Source organism: Phoxinus phoxinus (genome assembly GCF_949152265.1).
Source record: "Phoxinus phoxinus genome assembly, chromosome: 22".
Classification (NCBI taxonomy): domain Eukaryota; kingdom Metazoa; phylum Chordata; class Actinopteri; order Cypriniformes; family Leuciscidae; genus Phoxinus; species Phoxinus phoxinus.
In genome coordinates, this window is record NC_136897.1 from 17750916 (window position 1) to 17775900 (window position 24985).

General features: G+C 38.6%; 1 protein-coding gene across 1 annotated transcript in view; it reads right to left on the bottom strand.

Moving 5' to 3' along the window:
• Positions 1–24711, bottom strand: part of pik3c2b (phosphatidylinositol-4-phosphate 3-kinase, catalytic subunit type 2 beta) — a 41030-nt gene extending 16319 nt beyond the window's left edge. The window contains exons 1-14 of the mRNA XM_079598509.1: positions 24436–24711; positions 19277–20134; positions 18994–19094; positions 18674–18834; positions 15150–15270; positions 12608–12719; positions 11942–12021; positions 11788–11851; positions 10262–10408; positions 9882–9915; positions 9209–9404; positions 6149–6271; positions 5517–5684; positions 3841–3952 (exon numbers count right to left, since the gene is read on the bottom strand). Of these exons, the coding sequence (XP_079454635.1) occupies positions 3841–3952; positions 5517–5684; positions 6149–6271; positions 9209–9404; positions 9882–9915; positions 10262–10408; positions 11788–11851; positions 11942–12021; positions 12608–12719; positions 15150–15270; positions 18674–18834; positions 18994–19094; positions 19277–20047 (2190 nt within the window). The 5' untranslated portion in view covers positions 20048–20134; positions 24436–24711. The remainder of the gene's footprint in view (positions 1–3840; positions 3953–5516; positions 5685–6148; positions 6272–9208; positions 9405–9881; positions 9916–10261; positions 10409–11787; positions 11852–11941; positions 12022–12607; positions 12720–15149; positions 15271–18673; positions 18835–18993; positions 19095–19276; positions 20135–24435) is intronic.
• Between the last annotated feature and the right edge of the window lie 274 nt (positions 24712–24985).

A 24985-nucleotide genomic window follows, 5' to 3' on the forward strand; every position in this document is an offset into this window, starting at 1 on the left:
TTGAGAGTATTTCTTGAATATTTGCCATTTAACAGCCCTAATAGATACCCATTATAATGTTCATGGAAGGGTTAGGGATAAAGAAAACAAAGCGCAAATCACAGGTAAAATTCTCCAGCTCATGGTTAAAGATGGGACAAGAGTGAAAGGTTTATGATCCAAAGCAAACCCTAAAGTTCACGGCTGGCATTAGTTAACAGGAGTGCTGAAAGCAAGGATAACCGCACCATGAACAGCTGAGGCCTTCACAATAAACATGCCAAGTTAAATACCACTAACACTAAATGTTAACTGAATAGATCCAACATACACTGGGTCCATGTGGTTGTGGTTTCATTATGTCTTAACCTCAGTGTAAAAAAGATATTTTAAATCAAGAAACAATAACAATGAAAAAAAAAAAAAAAGCTTTAAATGATAGGGACTGTGGGTATGTTTTCACACTTCTCAGTCCGGGTTAAAATCAGTCCAATTATTATTGCCATATGCTTCTCAGCATCACACTTCATCCATCAGCAGAACAGAACACAGCACAATAATGAATACCGAAGCCCTTCATCCATTTCATGACCTTCGCACCAAATGTTTCCCTGCTTGAGGCAAGTCTGTTCACTCGGCAGCCATCTTGGTACAACCCCTGGGTAGCTATTTTCAAATCAGGCAAATAAACTTATTTAGGGCAGACAACGCATTTGTCTGTCAAGATTTTGCTTCAATGATATTCAAATCAGCAATAAAATCCAAAATGTTATACATTTTCCTTGAATCAGATAACCAAACAAACAAGATGTAGGGGTGCATCACTTTGACTAGATTCTGGCAAACAGTAAAGTCGAAAATGTTATGGCGTTATGAATATATACTAAAAGACTTTCTTGAAGTTTGCCAAGGCTGCCTTTGTTTAATTTTAGGATGTTGTATAAAGTTAGCTAAATTAAACAATTTAAATCATCATGTAAAATAAAAATAAATAGTTTATTACAATACAAGTACAAGAGGTACATATCAGCTTCAAAATATCAGGCCTTCGATTATTGTCTTGGAGTCAAAAACCAAGTCTAAATCAAAAAAAAATTTAAAGGCAAAACGCTAAAAATCTGCCGATTATTATAAACAAATGATAATATTAAAAGATAAGTGAAAAATAAATTTCCCCTGTTAATATTACCACAAGTGGTCCGTCTCTTCCCCCTTATATGCATTGCAGTTTATGCCCATTTATAAACCCAGTCAGTAGCTTGCTATATTAATTGCTTGTAAAAGTCTTGTCAATTAATAAAGGAGGTGGTTTGGCATGAATATATTGAACCACTAAGAATTTCAAAGAACAGTGTGAATTGAATAGAAAGAATGTGAAAAATGGGGTCAGAGAAGAGCGAGAGAAAAGCATCAGCGGATAGGACAAGGAGAGAATCTAAAGGGAGCGAGCGCACGTTAGGCAGTTTTAACGAGCCCCAGATGTGTCGTCAGCCCCAGATGCATCTTGGCTGTGGGGCGGTTTAACGGGGCAGATTGCAGGGACTTACTGAGGGAAATCTGCCACCTCAAATGCACTGAATAACCCCAGCACCTTAATGAGGGGCAGAACCTACTGAATAGGCCCAGGACCAGGCTTCGCTCCCAGTTTAAACTGCACAGCCCACTGCCCTTAGACAAAGCCATGCGGGCACAAAAGAGCCCTATTGGCACGGCTATGGGCTGGCTTGGCACCCTGAGATTGCAGAAAGAAGAACAGGGATTGTATAGTTGGAGGCCTGTGCGGAGGGTGGGAATTTCACAGAGGCCCGGACAGAGTGAAGAGAAAAACTATGCGCACATGTGATTTACCACACAGATTCAGAACAATACCAGCGGGGAGTGCTGTTTACAGAGCGGCGGTGAAATGTCACGTCTGAATGTGTTAGAGGATATTAATGCATGTGGAGGAAGTGGTGACTCAAGGGCAGAGGGTTGTCTGGGATTAACATGTCTCAGGTGTTTGTGATGATTTTATGTATGTGTGTGCGCTTAATAAATTGTTTCCTGTACTTCGGCTTAAGCTACAGTGCCATGTATTGTCTACTCATCGTTCAAAAGTCTGGGATTCGTCTTTTTATTCAGCAAATATGCATTCAATTGACCAAAAGCGACAAATCTTTTGTAACAATTTAATTGTCTTTACCATTTCAAATAAACAGTTATTTCCATTCAAACATTATTAAGCAGCCCACCCAGTTTACAACATTAATTTAAAAAAAAAAGGTTTCTTGAGCACCAAATCATCATATTAAAAAGATTTCTAAACGGTTATGTGAAACAGAAGTCTGGAGTAATGTTGCTGAAAATTCACCTTTGCCATCAAAGGAATAAATTGCATTCTAAAATATATTAAATTTTAATTTCACAATTGTTACTGTATTTATCAAATAAATGTAGACTTTCAAAAACTTATATATATATAAAAATAAAAAGCAGATGAGTACTGTGAATTTTGACACTACTTTTGTCAACATTTTTTTTCACCTTCCAAGTATGCGACTTCAGATGCAGCCAATTTTACAGTTCATAGTACTTAATTCCTATATTTCCACTAGCAGATTGGCCCAACCCTTTTACTGCCAAAGTTATGGATCCTGCAAACAGTCTAATTCTTGGAAAGGTTCACATGTTTGCTTTAGGATATATCAATAACTTATGTACTTCCTGAAGATGGAAGTCAAAAGCGTTAAAATATTTAAGTGACATTATCTATATTTGAAGTTATTTGCATTTGACCATTAAATGAGTGTTCAATGAGTCTTGATTCATTCTACTTCGGTATTTACTCAGCTTTAGATACAGTAATCTACTTTCAATGCACCAATTCTGCTCAGGGACCACAATACACTTTTTTTTTTTAAAAGCACTCATTTGAGTGTGTGTGTGGGGTTTAAAGGCTGCGTTAGACTTGCAGAAGTTGGCCTGTTCCAAACGCCACATATGGTTTACTGTAGGAGGTGAGTATCAACAGAACTCTAGTGTTTAAAGAGCCTGTTTTCATGCCCTCCAATATTACATGCACTAATAAGTTTGTTACATTATCAAAGTAATATGTAAATGGTTACTAACTGTGATATCTTGACTCTTTATGATTTTGATGTTGCAAAATAACATAGATATAATGTCTAGTTGTGTTGTCAGACTATTTCCTGAGCATTTAATTTAGCCTGGGGTTATTTAGATGCATATAAAACATCTGTATCCATCTTTCCCTCTCTCTCTCTCCCTCCCTCGCTCTCTTTCTGCAGAGCTACCTGACCTACTTTTAGGAGCGGGACAGTTCCTTTCTACATTTCCACTAGCACACTGGCCTGACCCTATTACTGCCAAAGTTATGAGCCAAGCACAGAATTTACCTTTATTATACTATCTATATATATATATATATATATATATATATATATATATATATATATATATATATATATATATATTCTAAGCATACAAAAGAATGCCTTCAAAAATGTACTGCTTGCCAATTATAAACATCTTAAACCTTAAAGTTGTCCATGCATGTGTCCTCAATAGTTAGCTTTTGTGAGGATGCATGAATGACCCTGAAAATTAGATGGTGGGTTTGTTTTAAATAGGAAGCCTCATCCTTAAGGTCTGATAAGGGCCTATTTGGCACACTGCAACCTCCCGGATAAAGGACAGAACAATCAAAAAAATAGGGGGAGAAAAACTAGTGTATGGAAAGGGAGTGTTGCGAGTAAATGAGTTTTCAGAGAACGTGGGTGAGAGAGTCATCTGTAATGAAGCAGGACAAGCAGGAAACCGTTTACTGTATGATTACACATTGAATTGAGAATAAGGCCAAACCTGAAGGATGACACTGTCTGGCTGGCTGAAGTTGGGCGTACTGGAACGAGCATTTCCACTGCCGGGGGTTGAAGGCCAGAGACCCAGCAGCTTCCTCCCACACGTCAGAACACTGAGGAAGAGGGAAAATAGGGTGCAGGGTCAGAAAACACCTAACATCCGCTTATGAATGCACAAAACAAGCAACAACAGGATATGGACAAAGATGGAGTATATAAATACATGCATGCATACTTGACCTACCAAGTACATTTTCGTGTTTATATCTTACAGGCACTGGTAAATATTTTTGCTAGTAATGTTCTATGGACCCTGCAAACAAATCTTTAAGCAAACATGTGAACCTTCCTAAAAAAAAAGACAACATCGATAACTTATGCAAGCCCGGCTGTTTTTTTTTTTTTTTTTACAGTTCAAAGATCCTGAAGTCAAAAGCACGAAAATGTTCAAGCATGACAAAGTTATTTATTTGGACTTGCATGTGACCATAAAATGTGTGCAATGTGTCTTCAAATTAATTCTACTTCTGTTAAGGGTGTGCATTATCGATTTTTGATAGTGAACTATAAAAATGTGAACGATTAAAATCCACAATCTGCAATTAGAGAAATATAGTACCGTGCTACAGTGCATTCTATCAGTTGCAGTTCTGGCGCCTCAGTCCCAACATACATTTACATCATGTTAACTACCAGTTAAAAAAGCCCTGCTGGTTAAACCTTTTATTTGCACGCTGTTCTGACATCTTTTCTTAGCGCATACACACAAAGCTTGCCAAACAGTTAATGAGTAGTAAACCAATTCATCTTTCGCGTCTTATTGCGCTTAAACCGTAAAATACACGCGGTTAAGTCTTAAATGAACAGAAACACTCCGTTCGTTTAATATACTCACCATGAAATATACTCACCCTCAAGTTGTTTCAAACCTGTATGAATTTCTTTCTTCTGCTGATTACAAAGGAAGATATTTTGAAGAATGTCAGTAACCAAACAGTTAACTGGTCCCATTGACTTCCATAGCAGGAAAAAAAAAATACTATGGCAGTCAATGGGACCAGTTAACTGTTTGGTTAAGGACATTCTTCAAAATATCTTCCTTTGTGATCAGCAGAAGAAAGAAATTCATACAGGTTTGAAACAACTTGAGGGCGAGTATATGATGACAATTTTCATTTTAAAGTGAACTATCCCTTTAAAGCCATTCAGTGAAGTCTAGGTAACGTTACTTTTTTAAATTTCTTTATTTTATTTCTTACTTGAATGCTGGTGTTAAATACACCTACTGGAAGGAAATAAACCGTGAGTGCTTTAAAACATTTTCATTCCATAAAAAGAAAAAAAGATTTTATTTTTGCCATAACACCCACCACTAACTGCATACTGTTATCTACTTCTAAATACACCATTTCTCAAGAACTGGAATATACACAAAAAAAAGTGTCTTGTTTTAGTGTGTGTGGTGTTTGTAGGCCGCGTTAGACTGGCAGAAGTCGGCCTGTTCTGAACACCACAACTGAATTACTGTAGGAGGTGAGTATCAACAGAACTCTAGTGCTTAAAGAGCCCGTTTTCATGCCCTCCAGTATAACATGCACTCATCGTTAATGACAAAAACACACAAAATGTGAGTCAGCCAACAACAATAATAAATAAAAAAGACAGATTCATGCTTACTGTCTAAAGTTGAATAGAGGCATGGTGACCCAGCCCAGAGCTTCAATGCTGCGTTTCTGCTTGCTCTTCTCCTCCGCACTTCCAGGGGGCGGTAGAGGGGTGGCATATAGCATCACAGTCAGCTGTGACTCCCTTGGCAACTGGTTGATCTGGACGGGGAAGCAAACTCTATATATTGAAAAAGATAAATTAATAAATAATGCCAGTCACAACCATGTTTTTGAAATGGCAATGCATTCTCATAAAACCAACTAGAAATGTCTTAGTTTGCTCTTAAAACTAAGAACAAGAATATAAATGCAACATTTTTAAACACCTACACCTGGAGTTATAATAGTACATGCACACCTACATACAAGTACATAAATAGATTTACCAGGATGGAGAAAATAAATGTCTACTGAAATATAACAGAACAATAACAAAACTCTACAATGAAGGGGGCAGAGTACAAAAACAGCCACAGGAAGCAGAGATGGAGGAGCCATTTTTTAATTTTTACATCTGAAGTACTAGGTAAACAAACTAAGATCTAACGTGTTCAAACATTAGGCCATTTGTTTTGTTTTTTAACCTCAAAGAGATTGTATTCATGGGACTGTGTAGCATGTGTGGATTGGCGTCAGGCTCACCTCTGGTCCCACACTACCAGGTGGAAGAGATATTTGCTGACAGCCTGTTTACTGGTGTGCTGGGGGGCACATAGTTCCACCCCACCGTGGGTGAGCGAACAGGACAGGAAGAAATTTTCATAGCTGTGGATATTTGTGAAAGAAAGAAAGAAAGAAAGAGGGTGAGATCAGCAATTGCTAGCAAAAATCTAACAGAAGACAACCAATTGGGCCATTAAATCACTTTCCAGAGAGCTGCAAACTTAACCACTGTGACCAAATTCAGCTGAACTCAGAAACCAGATTAGTTCAGTTCACACCAGATCAGTATGTATGATTTATTGAGCATGGTTTTATGAACTAGATCGATAGATTCCTCAATCATTCTTGAAGTCCAATCTTTTTAATTCACAAAATCAGAAATTGCTACTACTCTGAAATGTGTCTTTTAAAAATAGATTTTTTTTACATTTCAGCATTTATTCTGTTGCAATATACCTCAGAATTCATGTTGACTATGCTTCTTCAGTCCCCTTTCATTGCAATTGCATGGAAGAGTGTGAATTTTTAAAACAATTGCCATTAGCGTTTTGACAGATAAAGTCATTTCGATAGGGATTTAATTAATTTCAAATGAATCATCTTAAAGAACTGACTTTAATCAAATATACGGTTCATGATTCAGATGAGCATGTTGCCATTACTGTGACTTTTTGATCATGATAAATCCACAAAGTCACAAGTGACTGGCATGACTTTTACTTTACGTAGGTAGGAAGTTAAGATATTAATGCCATGTCTCATAACAAGAGATTGTACAGAGTTGGTTTTCTACAAATTATTTAAGAGTAAAACAAAAAGAAGGTTTTATACATGTACATGACACATATTCTAAAACTTTTGCTGGTTAAATTGTAATAAACAAGTCCTTAATAGAGGTTAATACAAGTAGATGATAGTTTTATTTAGTAAAGGTTTAGTTCACCTAAAAATGAAAATTAGCATGTACTCCCCCTCAAGTTGTTCCAAACCTGTATGAGTTTATTACTTCTGCTGAACACAAAGGTGATATTTTGAAGAATACAATTAACCAAAAAGTTGATGGACCCAATTGCCTTCCATAGTATGAAAAAAACTATAATACTATGGAAGTCAATGGTGCCCCATCAACGGTTTGGTTTCAGACATTCTTCAGTTCAAAATATCTTGTGTTCAGCAAAAGAAAGAAATTCATACAGGTTCAGAACAACTTGATGACTGTTAGCTCGCCCAAACATGAAAAATTCTCTTGAAAAGCAGAGCAGTCCAACAAGATATGGTTAAGAGAATACAAAGTTGGATCTTCGCCTTTCAGAAGAAATGCATGAGTCAGTCTTTAATGTCCTAAACACACTCTGCTTGATGCTTTAGAAAACAAGCCCTTACCAACAGACAGCTTTTGGGTATTTGGGTTCGTAAAGCGCAGTTAACGGTTGTGGAAACCTTGCCACCTATTTCCAACTCCTCTCTCCTAATCCCAACATTATACAATGTTCCCCCACATCATTCAACTTCAATTTAAGCACTTAGAGACTCCAAAATGGGAAATTAACTCTCCTGAGACAGATTTAAATAGAAGGAAAAACATTGCCAAGCTAAATGGAATACCAGAGGGAAGAAAAACCCATGAGTGAAACACAAATGTTACAAATCCTAATACGGATTAGAGTCCAGAAAAACACTAGATGAAACCCCACCATGGTTATTGCCTCCTAAAAATTATTTAACCATCTTCATGATAAAGTTTGGAATGAAGATTTAACACTGATCTGAGATCAGATTTGAGTCTTGAATACAAAAAAAGGAAGTGGATTATATATCAGCCCTGAAGGAACCATCTGATTGACTCTAATTGCCAAAAGCAGATGGGATGCAGGGGAATGTCGGCCCTCCGTCACCACTGCACAGGTGCCTGGTGACCAGCCTGCCCTCCGCCTGGCCTCAAAAGGTCAAAGTTTATGCTGAGTTCCCATACGTGCTCCTTTGTGATGGCTGGTTCCAGTCAGCATCAGTTTCAGAGGGAGACAAAGAGCACTAGTCCAGGTCAGTGGGCGGGAGAGACCATTCCTGTGCTGTGAGGGGGAGGGGAAAGGGCTGCATTACTTTATCACTGAACGACTGGGCGAGGTGTAGTGACATTTAGGGTTGGCCAGGATCTGTCTCCATGCTGGTGGGAGCAGTTGTCACGGTTCTAGGTTAGGACAGAGGGTGGCGAAGACTGAGAAAAGAAATTCTCTCTGTGCACCATAACGCCAAATAATCCTGCTGGATTACCAAAGGGGATCAGCAACGTGGACAGCTGGTGTCCAGCTGCGTCTCTGAATTCTGAGGACTCTGGAAATTAGACCACGGGAAAAGTTGACTATTGTGAAAGTAGAGGCAGCAATCTAAAAATGCAACATTCAGGGGTTTTTTTTGTCAAAAATGAGACCATGAATGTGATCAACAGATGGCGATCATGCAATCTGGAAAGCCACTTCCTGTACAAATACAAACATGTGCCATTAAACCGAATAGTGAAACTCAACCATGGCAATAATTAGGTTTTTTTTCCTATTTTTCTAGAATTTTTTATATTAGTTAAATTTTCTGATTAATCCATAAGGTCCATGTTATTTGCCTAAATGTTTTGAATATTTCTACTTTCATTTTTTTGTTTCATAGAAATGGGGCAAATCGCAGCATGTAAGACGATACCATGGAAAGTCTTTTGCAAACGTCAACAGATTAGCAATCCGGAATGGCAGGTTTTAATAACAGACAATAACCTTCATAACTGCAAATCTGAACTCGTTCAAACTGACAATACAACCCACTTTCATATTCACCATCTACCCATTTTATAAAAGTGTTGTAAGAAAAAAAGTAATTTTTTCACATTCTAATTTTTAGCAAAAACCCATTGTCGTTTGTGCACTTGTTCATGTTGCACAATGTAAACGTTGTACACTACCACTCAAAAGTTTGGGGTCAGTAAAATATATTTTAATGCATGCTAGATTCACAGGCTGATATATCCAAACCAAGAAAAGATAGCACTACCTGGCAGCCCATGTGATGGGAACGCGATGAGCCGCGTAAACGCTGAAGGAAAGGACGTTGGTGACCATGCCAGCTTCCTGTATGGGGGCTGTGGATCTGCTGCTGTGTGGCATGGTGTGGAAATTAGCATTGAAAGTGCTACAGTACAGCTCCACAAGATCCAAGATAGCTGCAGTCAACTTCTCCACAATTGCCACTGTAAAGGAAAAATAGCATCATATCTGTATATACAGCAGAACCTAAGAATTACTCTATTAAACACTCTGAAACTTTTTTTTTTTTGCATGTTATGCTCCTAGAATGATGGATGAAGCAGCAGCAGGAATGCACACCAGATGTTAAAGTTGAACATGTCATGCACAAGGGTGCATCCTTCCTGTTTATCCCTATCTGGGATCACAGACATCATTGTAGCAGGATGCTAAATAAACACTCTTCCAACAAACATGAAACACTTGCATACATCCTCAACCATGTTACCCCAGGAAGAGGCAAACACTACTGGTCAAGTTATGGATCTTCATTGTTTTATCCTTGTTCTAGACCCAACTTACTATTTTAAACAATCAAATATACATGTATAGAATGCATTTGCAAAGTAGCTAAATAAAGGCACGGTGAAACTGTCACAAATCAAAGATCAAAGACCGCAGTATGACCAGAAGCTCCATACCTCTGTTTTCCTTCTTCGCCAAGACACTGACATCCTATAAAAACAAACAGAAAAAAAAAATACATAAGCATGCATACCAGATAGAGCCACACTATTTCTGTAGCGAAAATGAAACTTGTAAAACCCAAGAAAAAAAACACATGCATAGCATTTCTAGCTGTTTTAAAGGTTAGTGGTTTAAGCAACGCAGCGAATGGTCTAGTCATTTGAGGAACTAGAAGCAGCAAAAGCTGCAGGTTTGCAGCATGCGTCTATGCTCATATGAAAGTATGTAGTTAGCAAAAAAATAAAAAAGGGGAATGGATATAATATGCTTATCGATTTCTAAAATATTTCCCATGAAATGATTTGTGACTAACGGTTCAAAGGTACTACAGTACCTTCTGCACTTTAGGCTGTAGTCTGCAGGGGCAAGCTGGCAGCTGGTTTAGGGCAGCAGTGATGTCAGGTGTTTCAACAGCTGCTAGAGAAGTGCACAGGGCCTTCACCGACTGTACTAAACGCTCCACATGCAATGGTAACTCCACCTGCAAGTGAGAAAAAAAAAAAAAAAACTGAAACAAATAGAAGGATGGATGAAGGCATTTCAAAAACCTTGAGTATATGCATTTAAAGGTAATTTGACATTCAAATACTTTAAGTCACCATGAAATAAAAATGGACGATTCTTATTTTATGTAATATTTCAGTATTTACTATGAATGATTTAATCTTATTTTATTTGTTTAAATCATGTTGTGCCCTTGTAACTTTAATCAAAATAACTTCCTCTTGCACTGACATCTCTTCTCTTGACTTTAGGAAGGAGGGCAGAACAACGTGTCACTCATATGAGAAAACCACAACGATCCAATCAATTCCCAAATGGACAAAATCAATTCCAGACTGGACCAGTCCTGCATTTTATTCTTGATTGAGAAGCAGTTTCACTCTGATATACATCGCAATGAGGAAAAGGCTAATTGGCATTTTTATTTTGTCCAATGGCAGACACCACAAATAGGTTTGTGATTTGGATTGGCCATATCACACCTTTAAAAGGTAACTTTTAAAAAAACAAAACAGCATGCATGAGTAAGAACATCGTTTTTGTTTTGCTTTGGCTCTGTGTGACTGCAGATGAATACTTTCTCAACTAAAAAATAGATAAAAAGAGATTACCTTTCGGTTCATAAAACATTCACTTCTAGGCTTAAGAGATATAACTAACTATGGTAGTCAGCTTGAGATGCTTTCCATCTAAAATAAGATGTTACTGTAGCTTTATATATTAATAGATACAATACTTCCTCAAATAAATTCCTGATGCGTTACAACCATAATGAAATGACCCTTCACAATAGATTTGCTTTACCATGGACGCTGTTAGAGAGCTACATATGGCAATTTATCGGTTCAATAAAATATCTTACTCGCCTATTAAGTAATAAAGATACCTTCCCCAAGTCGCTTTAGCAACATCTCAAATCCCCAAATTCTCACAATCTCCAAAAAGCCAAGCCAATGTGACTTGTTTTATTACGAGCTCTGTCGCATTGCCTTTCTGCCAGCAGACTCTCCTCTGTTAGGAGTTTTTGAAAGGGGGATTTAGCGTGCTCCATGTCAACCTCTTGCTCGTTGGGACAGCTAGCCTATGCCACTTCCACAACATACACACCTCAAATTAGCCAGAGCAACTTTTCTCTATACACAGATGTGACGACAGACGCATGGGCGAATGACGCATGTACTTAATTTCCCGGGAAAACCATCCTGGTAGGTCTAAAATTTAAACATTGTAATAGGCTTACCATAGTAAATCAGGGTAAGACAAAAACGTGTTTAGGACTAAGAACTAATGTGTTCCGACTCGTTTAAATTTAATTAATCAAACAATCTTCAGATAAGCAGTTTGTAACAAGGTTACCTCCGATAAAAGGAAAGACTCAGCCTCGTTGTGAAAGGTATCCAGGAGAAGAGTCAGTGCCTCCCTGTCACACAAATAAAGGAGTATGATTCAAACAGTGTGGAAGTTAAATCACTCATGCATACAACAGCCTAAACCTCCTCATCGCCATTACCTGGTCACAGTCTGTTTGATTGGCCTCTCTTGCAGTAGAATATTGTGGTTCATGGTGGATGGAGTCTCGTCATCCTCAAGCTGTTAACAACATCATTAATTAAATAATGCAAACATTTAAGAATTGAAAAACCATCTTCTACACCATTATGAATAAAGATTCATAAATGGTGTTGGTTAAACAAAAGGTTCTTTAGAATATTAAAATATTCTCCACACTAAGGAACAGTTCTTCAATGTCATTGCTGTGAAAATTGAGACTATTTTTAAGTGCAAGTGCATCATCTAGGTGCAAGGACACACACCAGGCATATATGCATTGTGCTCTAAATAAAGGCAACATGAATGCCGTCAGATTTTAAGTTTTTTTTAATTTTCCAAATAACCTTGAGGAATTGCATTATGGACAAACATGCCTGGTGCAAAATGGGCTGCTTTTTGAAAGTGTTCAACATTCAGTAGGGTTAATATTGATTGTATTCATTCAAACCTGTAACTCAAGGTTTTATACTTTCAAGAATTGAGTCCACAAGGAGTGCAGAGTTGGTGTTAATCGCTGTAAAAAAAAAGGTTCCCTAAAAGGTGTTTCCTGCAGTTTCAACGGTTTAACCAAGACGAAAACATGTTGTTGGGTCACCAACTCTTCTGATGTCAGCTTTGTCCTTACCATTCGGGTGAGCTCCATGCTGACAGAAGTCCGTTTGGTGAGGAGGAGTCGAATGTCCCAGTCAAACTTCAGACATTGCTGGATGTACTCAAAGCTCGCCAGAGTCTCAGTGCTTAGCAGAAAGGAAAGAGGCAAAAGCAAACTTGATTAAATCTTGAGCAAACTATTGCTCCATAATGTCTTAAACACATACAATATCGTTTAAGTTTGGTTCAGTAATTTTTTTTTTTTATTACTTCTGCAAGGATGTATCAAATTGAGCATAGGTGCGAGTAAAAAACATGTTAATTTAAAAAAAAAGTCCAATAAATGCTGTTCTTTTAAACTCTTCTATTCAGAGAATCTTTATATTATATAAAATAATCAGCATACAAGTCTTCAGTGTCACATGATTCTTCAGAAATCAATCATGACTGCTGAAAATGCAGCTTTGCCAAAGGAATAAATTGCATTTTAAAATAACTACCGTACTTGTATTTTAAAATGTGATGTCACAATATCAAATAAATGCTTGAGCACAAGAGATTTGTCAAAACACCCCTTTTGTCTCATAATATAGCACACAAACCATTTTATGGCTGTTTTGTACATTTTCTTTTAAAATAACCTTGGTGTAACAATTTGGTATGAAAAACCTACAAACTGCTCTTCTAAATGTCAATGAAACTCTGTAACAATCATTCAGAAACTGAAAAACTAAGAAAGTGTTGAGGACCCAGAAAAAAGCCTCCATGAGTGAAGTACGTTATTGTTCTGAAACTGATGCTTATGCACTTTATTTTAAAACAGTCATACACACAAAGTGCCGCCTCCTCACGGCCCTGCACAAGCACATGGTTATCAGGAAAAGACACACTTCCTATCACACAGCTGCACCCACAGCAAAAACAACCAACACATTCAACCGAATCACACCTGCGGTTCTTGTCGCAGACACACTCAGTCTCAGCTCTGTCTGTTCTGCCTTTTAAAAGAAATATAACCAACTGTAACATCAAAAATGTCAAGTGGCCTTTTTAAAAAAAAAATAGAAAAACAGGAAGAGCACACGTACGAGGGCCGAGGGGTTATGTCTGCCTCAAAAAGGTGGTCGTGTCATGTCAAACCAAATGTGATTAAAGCAGACCCCAGACATAAGCACAGCTAGTTTTTATGAAACCACAATTGAAGGGCCACATTTATATGACGAGGAACTTTTCAGACCACAAACCGCAGATCTTCAGCTCAGCTCGTTTTTTTTTGGAATCACCCCATTTCCACCCACAACCCAAATGTACTTACAACAGAAATGCTTGTAACATGTAGTCCATTATGCTATTAGACGGGAATGTTTTAGCAACACGCTGCAAACTGACAAGCAGCAGGAGAGCTGTTTTTGGCCGTAATGCTTTGGCTCAACATATGAGTGAGCGGTTGGATTTTCTCCCCAATGTGAGGTGGACATGAATCCCCAGGAAGAAAAATGCAGATGTCCAAAAAAAAAAAAAAAATCCTGTTGTCAACAGTACAAGAAGCCTGGAATATGAATTATTGCCAGACATTAACATCATGAAGACTAGTGATGCACCAATCACGATTTTTCATGGCAGATTACAATCGTTACAAGCAAATTGACTGATTCCGATATTTTAAGCAAACTTTATTTGCTCTATAACAGGCAAACTGGCCTTAAAAATATCTGTAGCCATTTAAAATTAGAGGCAACCACTACATTTTAATCACAATCCAAACAAAGATGTTACATGTAGCACAAGCCGTTGTAACATTTCAAGATTTAAAGTAAAACAGAATGGTCTGACTTTAGATTTGTGACATTATGCTACAGCAGATGGACTGAAAGAAAAATGAAAATTCACTCTGACAGTAGGTGGCACTTATGGAACAGCCGCGGTTTCTTTGGAGGTAAGAGGAAAAGAAAACATCAACTTCTCTGAAGACAGTCAGTTCTCTTCAGATACATTCATATAAACCCTCACCCCCAATTTTTCTTCCTAAAATTTCGAACAGCGCAAACGAGCAAATGCTGTACCAGGCACAGCAAGTTCAGTGTTCTCTTCTTCGCTTCCATCTTCAGCGTGTCCCGTCTCTGGCCTGTGTTAACATCCTGTTTTCCAACTTGTAATCATTTCCCCAAATTTCATTTGTGTTGAAATATCACAACGCAGTTTGTGAGCAAGTCCAGAATAAAGATCAGCCAAAATAAAACAAAGTGCAAGTGCAAAAAACATCCGGTTCTGATTTATGAACGGTCGACCAGTGTCTCTCTAATAAAGATTGTGGGAGAATGTTTGAATCGTAATTAAAATGCATGGTTGCCTCTAATTTTACATTATAAAAAGCCAATAAAATGCTCAGAGTAAGCTTTCATCCCAAGGCTGCTAATTGCCCTTTTTATGTGGGGTCATTTGGCAGGCTAAAGATGAAGAGTAAACCTTGTACTGTAACTTTTGATTTATGTCTATGAAGTTCTATGCATTTAGATAGCAAGCAAAGCATCAATAAATGAGGTCAAGTCACTTTTTGGTGAACCCTTAGTTCTTACTTTTTGAGGAACTCTGCCTGGCCACAGATTTTCAGCAGGTAGTCGTCCACATCAATCATATCCAGGTCATCGTGGGAATAGCAGAGGGTCTGATAGATCAGCAGGTCTATGGTTGAAGATCCTTTGGGAAGAGAAGAAAAATACTGACATTCACTTTGTTGGATAGTTATTTCTCATCATGCAAGTAGTGTAAATAAGTAACTAAATATTGAGTAGTATAGCATAGCTTTTCCTGTAACATGCAACTTTTCAACAAGAATTAATAAAACATTTGTATTACAAGTGAACTGAGGCAATAACTTGTTTTCCTAGAATGTCCTCCGTCATACACTACTTTTCAAAATTTTAGGGACATATTTTCTTGATGTTTTTGAAAGTCTCTTAAGCTTACCAAGGTCGCATTTATTTTTTCAAAAACACCGTACATTCACAGATACATAAAACCGGTATATTGTGCAATATTACAATTGAAATAAAATGTATTTTTAGCAGTCATTACTCCAGTCTCAGTGTCACATGATCCTTTAATAAGAAATGTTTCTTGAGCATGTTAGAATGATTTCTAATGTTAAAACAGCTGTGCTGCTTAATATTTTAGTGAAAACAATGATACAAAAGATTTCGATTTCAAATAAATGCTGTTCTTTTACAAAAGTAACATTACAAATATATTTTACTCTCCCTACTTTTTGTATGGTTTTATAAGGTTGTAAATTAATCAAATGTTATACTGTGTCACACTGATACTCGTTTTTGCGTTTTTATCTCTTAGATACTAACGCCTTAAAAAGCTTCAATGAATTTAGATAATAACTTGCATAGTTTCTGACCAAGTCAAGCTAACCATGTAAAAACAGTTTAACGACTTTGAAACTAGTTTCTCAAGCTTAAAGCTATTCATGATTTTAAGTAACTTCCCCAAAACAAATGCTAGCCAACAAAAGGCAGTGAGCACACAAAGAAACAGAATGTGCCCAGTATGCCTCAAAAGGTATTGGTTGGTCTTGTAGCGAGATCAATAAGAGGTCATCAATTAGTGACAAGTCTGTGCAGCCCTTCCTGGAAATGGACATGCGGCCAGATGCTCCCGATACAGTAAATTAGCACCTAGTGATCTGAATACATTCAGTGGACAACAGACAAAGATGGGAATTTTCCCTTGGTTCATAGCAATGTTCGTCACAAATGGGAGGATGTGGAAGAAAAGATGATAAGAGCAGAGATAGGGATGAACCAGAAAAAGGTTAATCCACCCTTCCCACAAATTACACACTAACTGGGCTGATGTACTGCACTGCGGTCACAGTGGGAGCACATTTTGGAGAAACGCCCCTTTCTCTGTCTCCCTCTCACACCTCAATTTCCTCCGTACTTTCTAAATAATGAATTGGGCACTTCAGTTTGAACAAGTCTTGAGGCTAGGATTTAAAAAAAAATGATTTTTTTTTTTAATGTTAATGGACCCAGATACACATTTCATTTAGAGACGACAGAGTGCAAGTAGCGCACATAGAAAGACAGAAACAAGACACTTGTAACCCACATTTGTTCTGCAAGGCACAATTTCCACATTTCTTATTGTTACTGGTGATGTAATTCTTTTTATGTTAAAATACTTCATTCCAGTTTACTGTGCAGAGACAAGTAAACCCTTTTGTCAGTTGATTTCCACCAAAAAGTGTAAACATTGCCATTCTGTGTGTTTAACATTGCATTGTTTTAGCACCTTGACAAAGCAACGCTGACTCATGAATTGACCAATGGCATGAGTTTAAGGGGAAGACTATATGTTTATATTCACTAGAATCATTTTCATATTAAACTTCTGAATTTTGATATTTAATTTAATGACTTTTGGAACAAAGGGGGGGGGGGGGTAAATGAACAGCACTCTTCTACTCATGTTCACTGCATGCATGTGCTCAATACTCACTGTGTGTGTGTGTGTGTGTGTGTGTGTGTGTGTGTGTGTGTGTGTGTGTGTGTGTGTGTGTGTGTGTGTGTGTGTGTGTGTGTGTGTACTTGAAAGGGTGAAATGCAGAGCACAAATTCCAAACATGGGACACCATACTTGGCTACATGTGGTTGCTAAGTTACTTATAATGAAGTGACATGTCAACTAACTCTTATTAGAGTTATTATTAGACTGTTAGGTTAGGGTTTGTGGTAGAATAAGTCAAAACGTAGTTGTAAAGTTATTTATAGTTAGTACCATAGTAGAATGTCTAAAGTTGACCATCAAAATAAAGTGTTACAGATATATTTTATGATTCACTATGTTTTATTTGAATATTACATTTGAATTCATTCTTTTAATTACTTAATTTAATAAAATATTGTTCTACATTATTTTGTATTCATGTTTTTGTTGTATGCGTTTTTTTTTTCCAAGCACCAAGGGAAGCATGTCCTAATTCTGTTGTACAATGTATAACGACTATAAAGTCACTCCACTCAGAGTGAATATCACTATCCAGACCTCAAGCTATGCTTTACTGACCCAAGAAAACATTTCCATGCCCTATGAACCATTTTGAGTTGACCTGCATCATTTAGCAGATTTCACAGCTGCTTATGACACAAAAGACCCATGTGAAAATAGCACCACAGACAGCATATACTGGCAGGCAGCCATGATAAAGGGCATCTGTGAAGCAAATCATGCAAGATAAACAAGTGCAGTGAATAAGTGAGAGTGAAACCATGTTCACGTCATATTTCTCGGGCACGTCTCGAATCTCGCCACATGAGGCCATATTTGTTTGTCTCTCTCGGTGTGTGAGAGAGAATGCGAGAGAAAGAGTTTGTGAGTGTTCCTCCAAGGCGGGGGAATGAAAAGCTGCCTCTTTTAATTGAGTACACAAAACAGATGGCTGGCACAACACCCATTCATTGTAATGCCATTAAGAGAATTCCAAGTTTAGAGCGGTCTTTCCAATGAGATCCTGTTCGAAAGTCTCAGGATGTGGAAGAGCTCAGAGAAGAAGCAGAATATTAAAAAAAATATTATCTGTATTGCTAGAGAATATAAATGAGGCCAAGCATTTAAATGCAGGAATGAGTTCCCTTAAATGATAGTTCAGAGTGTACGAAACAACTCCCAAACTGCTATGGTTGCCACGGTGTCAATCACAATGTTCTGGTCAAGTGGATGCCAAACACGTGAGATTCCAGAAGTTCTGGATTCTCACGTGTTTGGCATCCACTTTTCTGACCAAAGAAATTAGTGACAAAAGACTCATTATGTTCAGCAATTTTAACTAAAGCACAGCTGAAGGAGGCGTTGTGTTTTGCTTATTATTGGAAGATGTCATTAACAAGTAGGCCTAGTTGTTCAGTTCGATTCCATACACACTACATCAAATTTTTGTAAATGCAGTTGTCACTACCAGCATTTTTCAGGAGTTAATGTGGTTGTAAATGACTGAACTGTGTGTGAACAGAACAGGATTAAGCACTAAAAGGTGAACTGACGACTAAATTTAGTTGCAATGTGTACTAAGTGAATACACTTAAGTTCTTACCATCACAAGAGAAAGTGTGCGGTTCTCTGAAGTGGTAACTGTAAACTGTGACCTTTATGCTGACCCCTAGGCCCTGCTGCAGTTCATCTTGAGCCACGCACGGGCTCCAAACAAAGCCCGCATTTTTTGAGTCGTCGTTGCACGGGTAAGCCAATCGTAACCTGATGAAAAGAGTAAAGGATGCACATAAATTTTAATGAATATTCTAAACAAACACTTATTAAACAAAATGATTGTATACAAACAGCATTTTTAAAATAAAAAAATATATATATTTTTTAAGTAGTTACAAAAGACAAATACACAACATAGTAACTCACAAGTCAAGTACATGACAGAAGGCCGCCACTTCTTCATCCCTCTCTTCAGACACCTGAAAGAGCTCGTAACCAAAGCTATTTGTTCTGGAAACCAGAGATACCTAAAAGGATTTTAAAAATGTTTTTTAATATATATATATATATATATATATATATATATATATATATATATATATATATATATATATAAAATTATCAGATTGTAAAAAGTGTTTTTCAAAATAACAATGTTAGAATCTCTTTTTCATGCTTTAAAAAAAAAAAAAAAAAAAAGATTGCTTACCGGATCAACTGATACTCTGCGCTGGCTTCTAGTGCTCTTCTGTCCCGGAATATAGGTGCGGGGAGGAACTTGTGGAGGAAGGGTGTTACTGCGAGCTACTGCCTTCCCTGATTTGTCCCCATTTACTCTCAGGCTTCTATTAGGTGACAGCCAATCCCCATTTAGCTTGCTCAGGGAGTCATTGAGGTTGTCATAGTTCAGAGTGTCTCCGGAAGAAAGCTTGGGCTGGTCCACCTCAGGAGTGAACAAGTTGACATCCCGTGGGGCTGAGCTTCGATGGACAATAAACGGATCGTTCTGGGGGAGAGGATTCCTGGGCGGTACCGGTGGCGGAGGCTCATCTAGGGATGGAAGCCCTTTTGACAGCGATTGCGATGTTCCTTCAAAGTCACTTTCCCATTCGTCCAGGATGTAACGAGGCGGAGGCTCCTTACTGAATCCGTGAGAGTCACCGCTGGAACGTGATAGGTTCGACACTCCGGGTTGAACGTGGTTGAGCATGGGGTCAGATCCAGACACACCTTGCTGCAAATTATTCCAAGGGGGACTGGGAACACGTCTAGGCAGGGTGGGCTCGCTCCTCGAGGGCGATGACTTGCTGGTGTCAGGAGGTAGCGTATTTCCTGGGCCCTTGTCCTGTCGGTGGCGGGCGAGGGCGTCATACTCCATCTGCAGGGCCTCTGCTAAGACCAGCTCCTTTTGGCTGAGGCCGAGAGATTCCAGACAACCCCAACGCTGTTCCTGGTCATTCTGAGTCTGCGCTGCAGACATGTTCCTGTAGGGGGTGCTGCAGTGCACACAAGGAACGCAGAAAGGAGCTTGACGGCACTACGAGTTGCACAACCAGTTCATTAGGCCCTGTTAGGAGATAAGAATGAAAGAATAAGCATGCTATTGATATACGTCACTCATAAATATTGCATCTGGAGCCAGTATCAAAATTTGTAATCAACGTTCCACGTAGAGATGTTGAAATTCGCCAGAAAAAAGCTAGCAACTTAAACCTCCTGTAGACTCTCAAAAATCAATGATTATAAATGGCTGGGTATATAACCAGAGGGAAACAAAGCCAAATATCAGCCGTTATATCAGCTTTGGTGGTTAGGTCAACCACTAACTACAGAAAGCTTCAACTACAAGAACGATTTGAGATCATTTAGGGATGCACCAATATTAAAATTCGATCTAATTCTATAACATTGTCAAAATTAACTAACAATTCAATCATTTTGGATATTCATTTTGAGATTAGCTAAAGATTACATATAGCCTACTATGTCAATATCGAATAAAAATTGGATATTTAAAAATCTTTAATATGTTACAGATATACTTTAGAAAACACCTGTAATATCTACAGTAAATAATTGCATACAGACAACCATTTAACTAATGAACCTCTTGAACCACATATGGATCAAACAAAGTGCCACATGTTCAGTCACAGATGTTAGATATTTTCAGAGAAGCGCACATGTGTGACTCTGACTTTGATTGTCTTTGGCTCTGATCATCTGGCTCTTATTGTCTTTGCTTGCCCAGCAAAAAACAGAGCCAAGCGGATCTCTCTCTTTCAGCACAGTCATCAGTGCAGGTTCTTCTGCAGCACAACAGTTCCTCAAACTGGGGGAAGCTGTTCCCTCTCCTGCACAGAGACTGATGTGCCATTAAGAGACCCGTTCCTGTGGAGTCACAGCTGGACAGATGCTAAGCTTTGAATTTAAATCGACCTGAAGACCTGCTGAGTGCCTGTAAAATGGATTTAGCGTTCAATCAGCCTTACAACATGTAGCGTGACACAGCTGCCGCCCCATAGAAACGCAGAACCATTGGGTTTAATGGTCATCTAGTCCTGCACAATGGTAAATGGGTTCAGCTGGGAAACTCTAAGGTCAAATGACTTTTTCAAAAAGGATGATAGTTACAACAAATAAATTGTAGAGTGATCCTAGACCCCAAAGTGGTCAAAACAATAGTATACCAAACGATATGAGTTATAGCTCAACAAATGATAGTTCCCACAAAAATTAAACTTGTCATTTATGCACCCAAATGTCAATCCAAACCTGTAGCCTATGACTTTCTTTGGCAGAACACAAAAGATAATTTGAAGAATCTTTGCACGGTTGTGGTCCATATTATTATGGTCAATAAAGTCCAAAACACCATTGGACCACATTAACCTTTCATAAAAAAGGCTCCCCCTTAAAGTGAGGAAATGAAGACTTTTTTTATTTTAAGTGAACAATCCCTTTAAGTGCATGACCATTTGTGACCTGTCGTTTCCTTCATAACATGACAACAGTGGCAGGGGGTCTGTTTCCCCGCCCACAAAAACAACTGTAGGAAATTCTCACACCCTACACCAGAACAAAAGACTGAAGAGGAAGCAGAAAGGCATCTGTTTGACAGACATTCCTGGACCCTTCCATTGCTCCACATTTTGCATCCACCCCCTCTGGTCATCTCTGGGGACATTCATTTGAATGGTAAAACAAACAAAATGATTTTACAGATCAACAGAGAAGGAAGCTGTGACGTGTTTTAGGACTTCCATCAGCAAATCATCCAGTCACAGTCACAAGTTTCATTTCTACTGAACTAAATGTGTACCTATGGAGATCAAGGTAAACAGAGAGGACTCCGCTCATTACACCGTTTCAAACAAGGTGTGATGTGACACGTTCTGTCCACAGTGAAAGTGAAACTTCTGCTTGACGGCACACTTGATGCCGCAGAAATACAAACTAAGCGGACAACAAAACGGCCAGGACAAACCTTCAGATTAACATGGAAAACCTGTTTGGTTAGGACAGTGTGTCAGTTAAGCACATACACACTTGTGCAAAACGCTTCCGGAAAACCAGATGTGTTTGTAAACAGTATTCTCAGGCACCAACAGATGGACTGCACAAATATAAATATATCTCCTTCTAGACGGCCTTTATGGAGCTCTGCCTCATTCCCAGAAGCTCTGGCCTCCCGTGGGCTTCCTATGCAGTCTCATGACTGAGCTTTGGCCGGAGGGGTGCAGCCAAGACAGGAGGGGTGGCAAGGAGGGTGGATCTGCATTGTTCCACAGGGACCCCAGGCCAGCCAGATACAGGCCCCCGGAATCAATCCCCTGCTGGGATATAATCCCATTCAATCAGGGGTGGCTCCCAGATTGGGCGAACAAAGGACAGGGAGGAGTGAGGGCAGCCGCGTCACGTGAGGCAGGGCCAACTCAGACACGTTCACACGGCTCGGAGAGCCAAAGACAAAGAGACCGCTGTCATCGCTGTCCCCCCCACATACACCCCTCCCCCAACACACCCACCCATCAACAAATATCACACGACTCCCTTCATGCCTAGGGTGTTCGCTTATGGCAGTTCCAGCTGATCAGGGCTTGTGCGCCGTATGCTGAGGCCTTCTATCATCAATACGCCACTCTTCCTGTGGCGTTCCCACCCTAATATTGGTTCAAAGACCTCAAGGCTAGCCGACTCTACTCTGATCTGACAGGCAGATGGTGTCGAGCTTGCCCATATTCAGCCAATGAAGCAACATTCAGCCTCTTTGGAAGTCAGAAGAAAATAAGCATCACGTTTGGCAAATACAAAACAAACTTCAAGTAAAGTAAACTTCAAGTAAAGCAAAACTAACTGTTAACACCAGACTCCCAATTTAGAAAAATAGAAAGTTGATAAAAAGGCCAAACTCAAACCGCAAATCCCACAGGAAGGCGACTCAACCAAACACATGGCACGTGTAACCTGTTGCGTAGACGAAGCCTGGCCAAGAAGATCTTTAGAAATCAGTTCTACATAGTTTTCTTTACATAGACCCGCCTGACAGGTCTTCGGTGCACGGGTGGTTTCAGAGATACACGTGATATTTTGCACACTGATAGACCTGAAACAGGTAAATGTCTGAGACCAATTTCCATGTTACAAGAATGCAGACAGTAATCAAGCAGAGGATATAAACCTGGAAGAAAACATAAGGTCTTAATCAAATATGAATAACATTTCTCTCTTAGCCACAAAGCACTACAAAACATCAATGGAATTCTTGTTCGGCCAACATGTCATGGTGATTCAGAAACTTGCGGAATCTTGAATCAGGTTTGCAGACTAAACCCAAATTGTGGTTACGGTGTCATCATATACTGTACTTTTATGCATCTAAACACTGAAAGGCAGTGTAAACCTTTCCTGTGTGCAGAGTTGCATAAAACTCCTTGTGAACATTTTGCATGAATCACTATAACTAATGCAAATCTTTTGCTGTAAAATACAGTTAAGAGCCATAAATAAAATCATAAAGCTTGTGAAGCTGACTGCATTATCAAAAACAAGTCTGCATTTTTTTTACGAGTGCAAACACGCAGTCCCTTTCGGGATATTGGAGTTATTTTTTTCCCCCCTAACTTTATAAATAGTTATTGAATAACCTATACATCACATATACAAAAAAAATCTAATGCATTGTTTTTTTGTTTTTTTTAGAACAAATGCAATTTATTGTAAAATAATTGTTTTAGATTTTAAATTAGCCTACCTTGTGACTTTGTTTTATCTTTTTTAAAATGACACTTTAACTGATAACTTAATGTTTTCCACCAGTTAAAAAAATTTAAAAGAAATCATGCAATATCATTGAATGCATTTATAACATAGCCTAAATTAAAAAAACAGACGCCATAATTCTCTTTTCTGTTTACATATCCAATAGTTTACAAATTATCAAATCAATTAAAAGCTTTCATTAAACAGATAAAACAAAAACAATAGTAATCTTACCCAACTACACAACGTTTCCTCTGTTTTGATACACATTTCATATATTAATGGATCAGAGCGTCCAACTAAATAAACGTCCATTTCAAATATAGATCTATTTGAGGCTCAGAGACCCAAACTTGTCAAGTTGATAGTCATTTTTAAAACAGAAACAAGCGATAATAGGAGTAAAAACGCGGCGGTCATACGCCTCTGAAATGTTACATTTAAAGCAGCGCCAGAGTGTTTCGTTCTCAGGTCGGGAGAAGCTCATACCAACATAAAGATTTTAGGAAAATTTACAGCCACTGCGCAAAAACAGCTGGTCGTATACAGAAGAAGCGTTTGTAACAGCGCTCTCCGTGATAGTGAAGGAAAGAGCACATCACATACCGTGTGCTTGGCCTCTTGAGCGCCTGTGTCATAGTCGTCCTCGTTTATTATCAGGCTCAATCGTTGTTCTTTGATAGATCGTGATCAGGCGGTCGTTTCCGGTGTCCAGTGGCAAAATATCGTGTATTGATCAGGGACAAATCACGGGCTCGTCTCTGTTAATCCATATGAGACGCATGCTCTTTCCTCCCTCGCTCTCTCGGTTTGTCCGACCGGGTTGTTTGATTGGAGACTTCGCACTGAGGATATCAGATCCGAAGCTCACATCGCCCAGTGCTTGAGTGTAGAGACAGGAGATCTAGACTGAGGGGAGCAATAGCGGCCTCTAGTGGACAACACGGGAACTGAGCGATGCCTAACATCAAGCATTGCAGTAGACCGTAAGAACTTTTTTCTTTCTTCTGCTAAAAGGTTGTACCAATACTTCAATGAAGAAATAAGTAGGCCTATTTCTATTATATAATATAAACATAACTTCGATATGGTGCAAACCATCATGAAACCATACATATAGGCTACAGTAGGCTATGTTTATATGGAAGCAAAATAT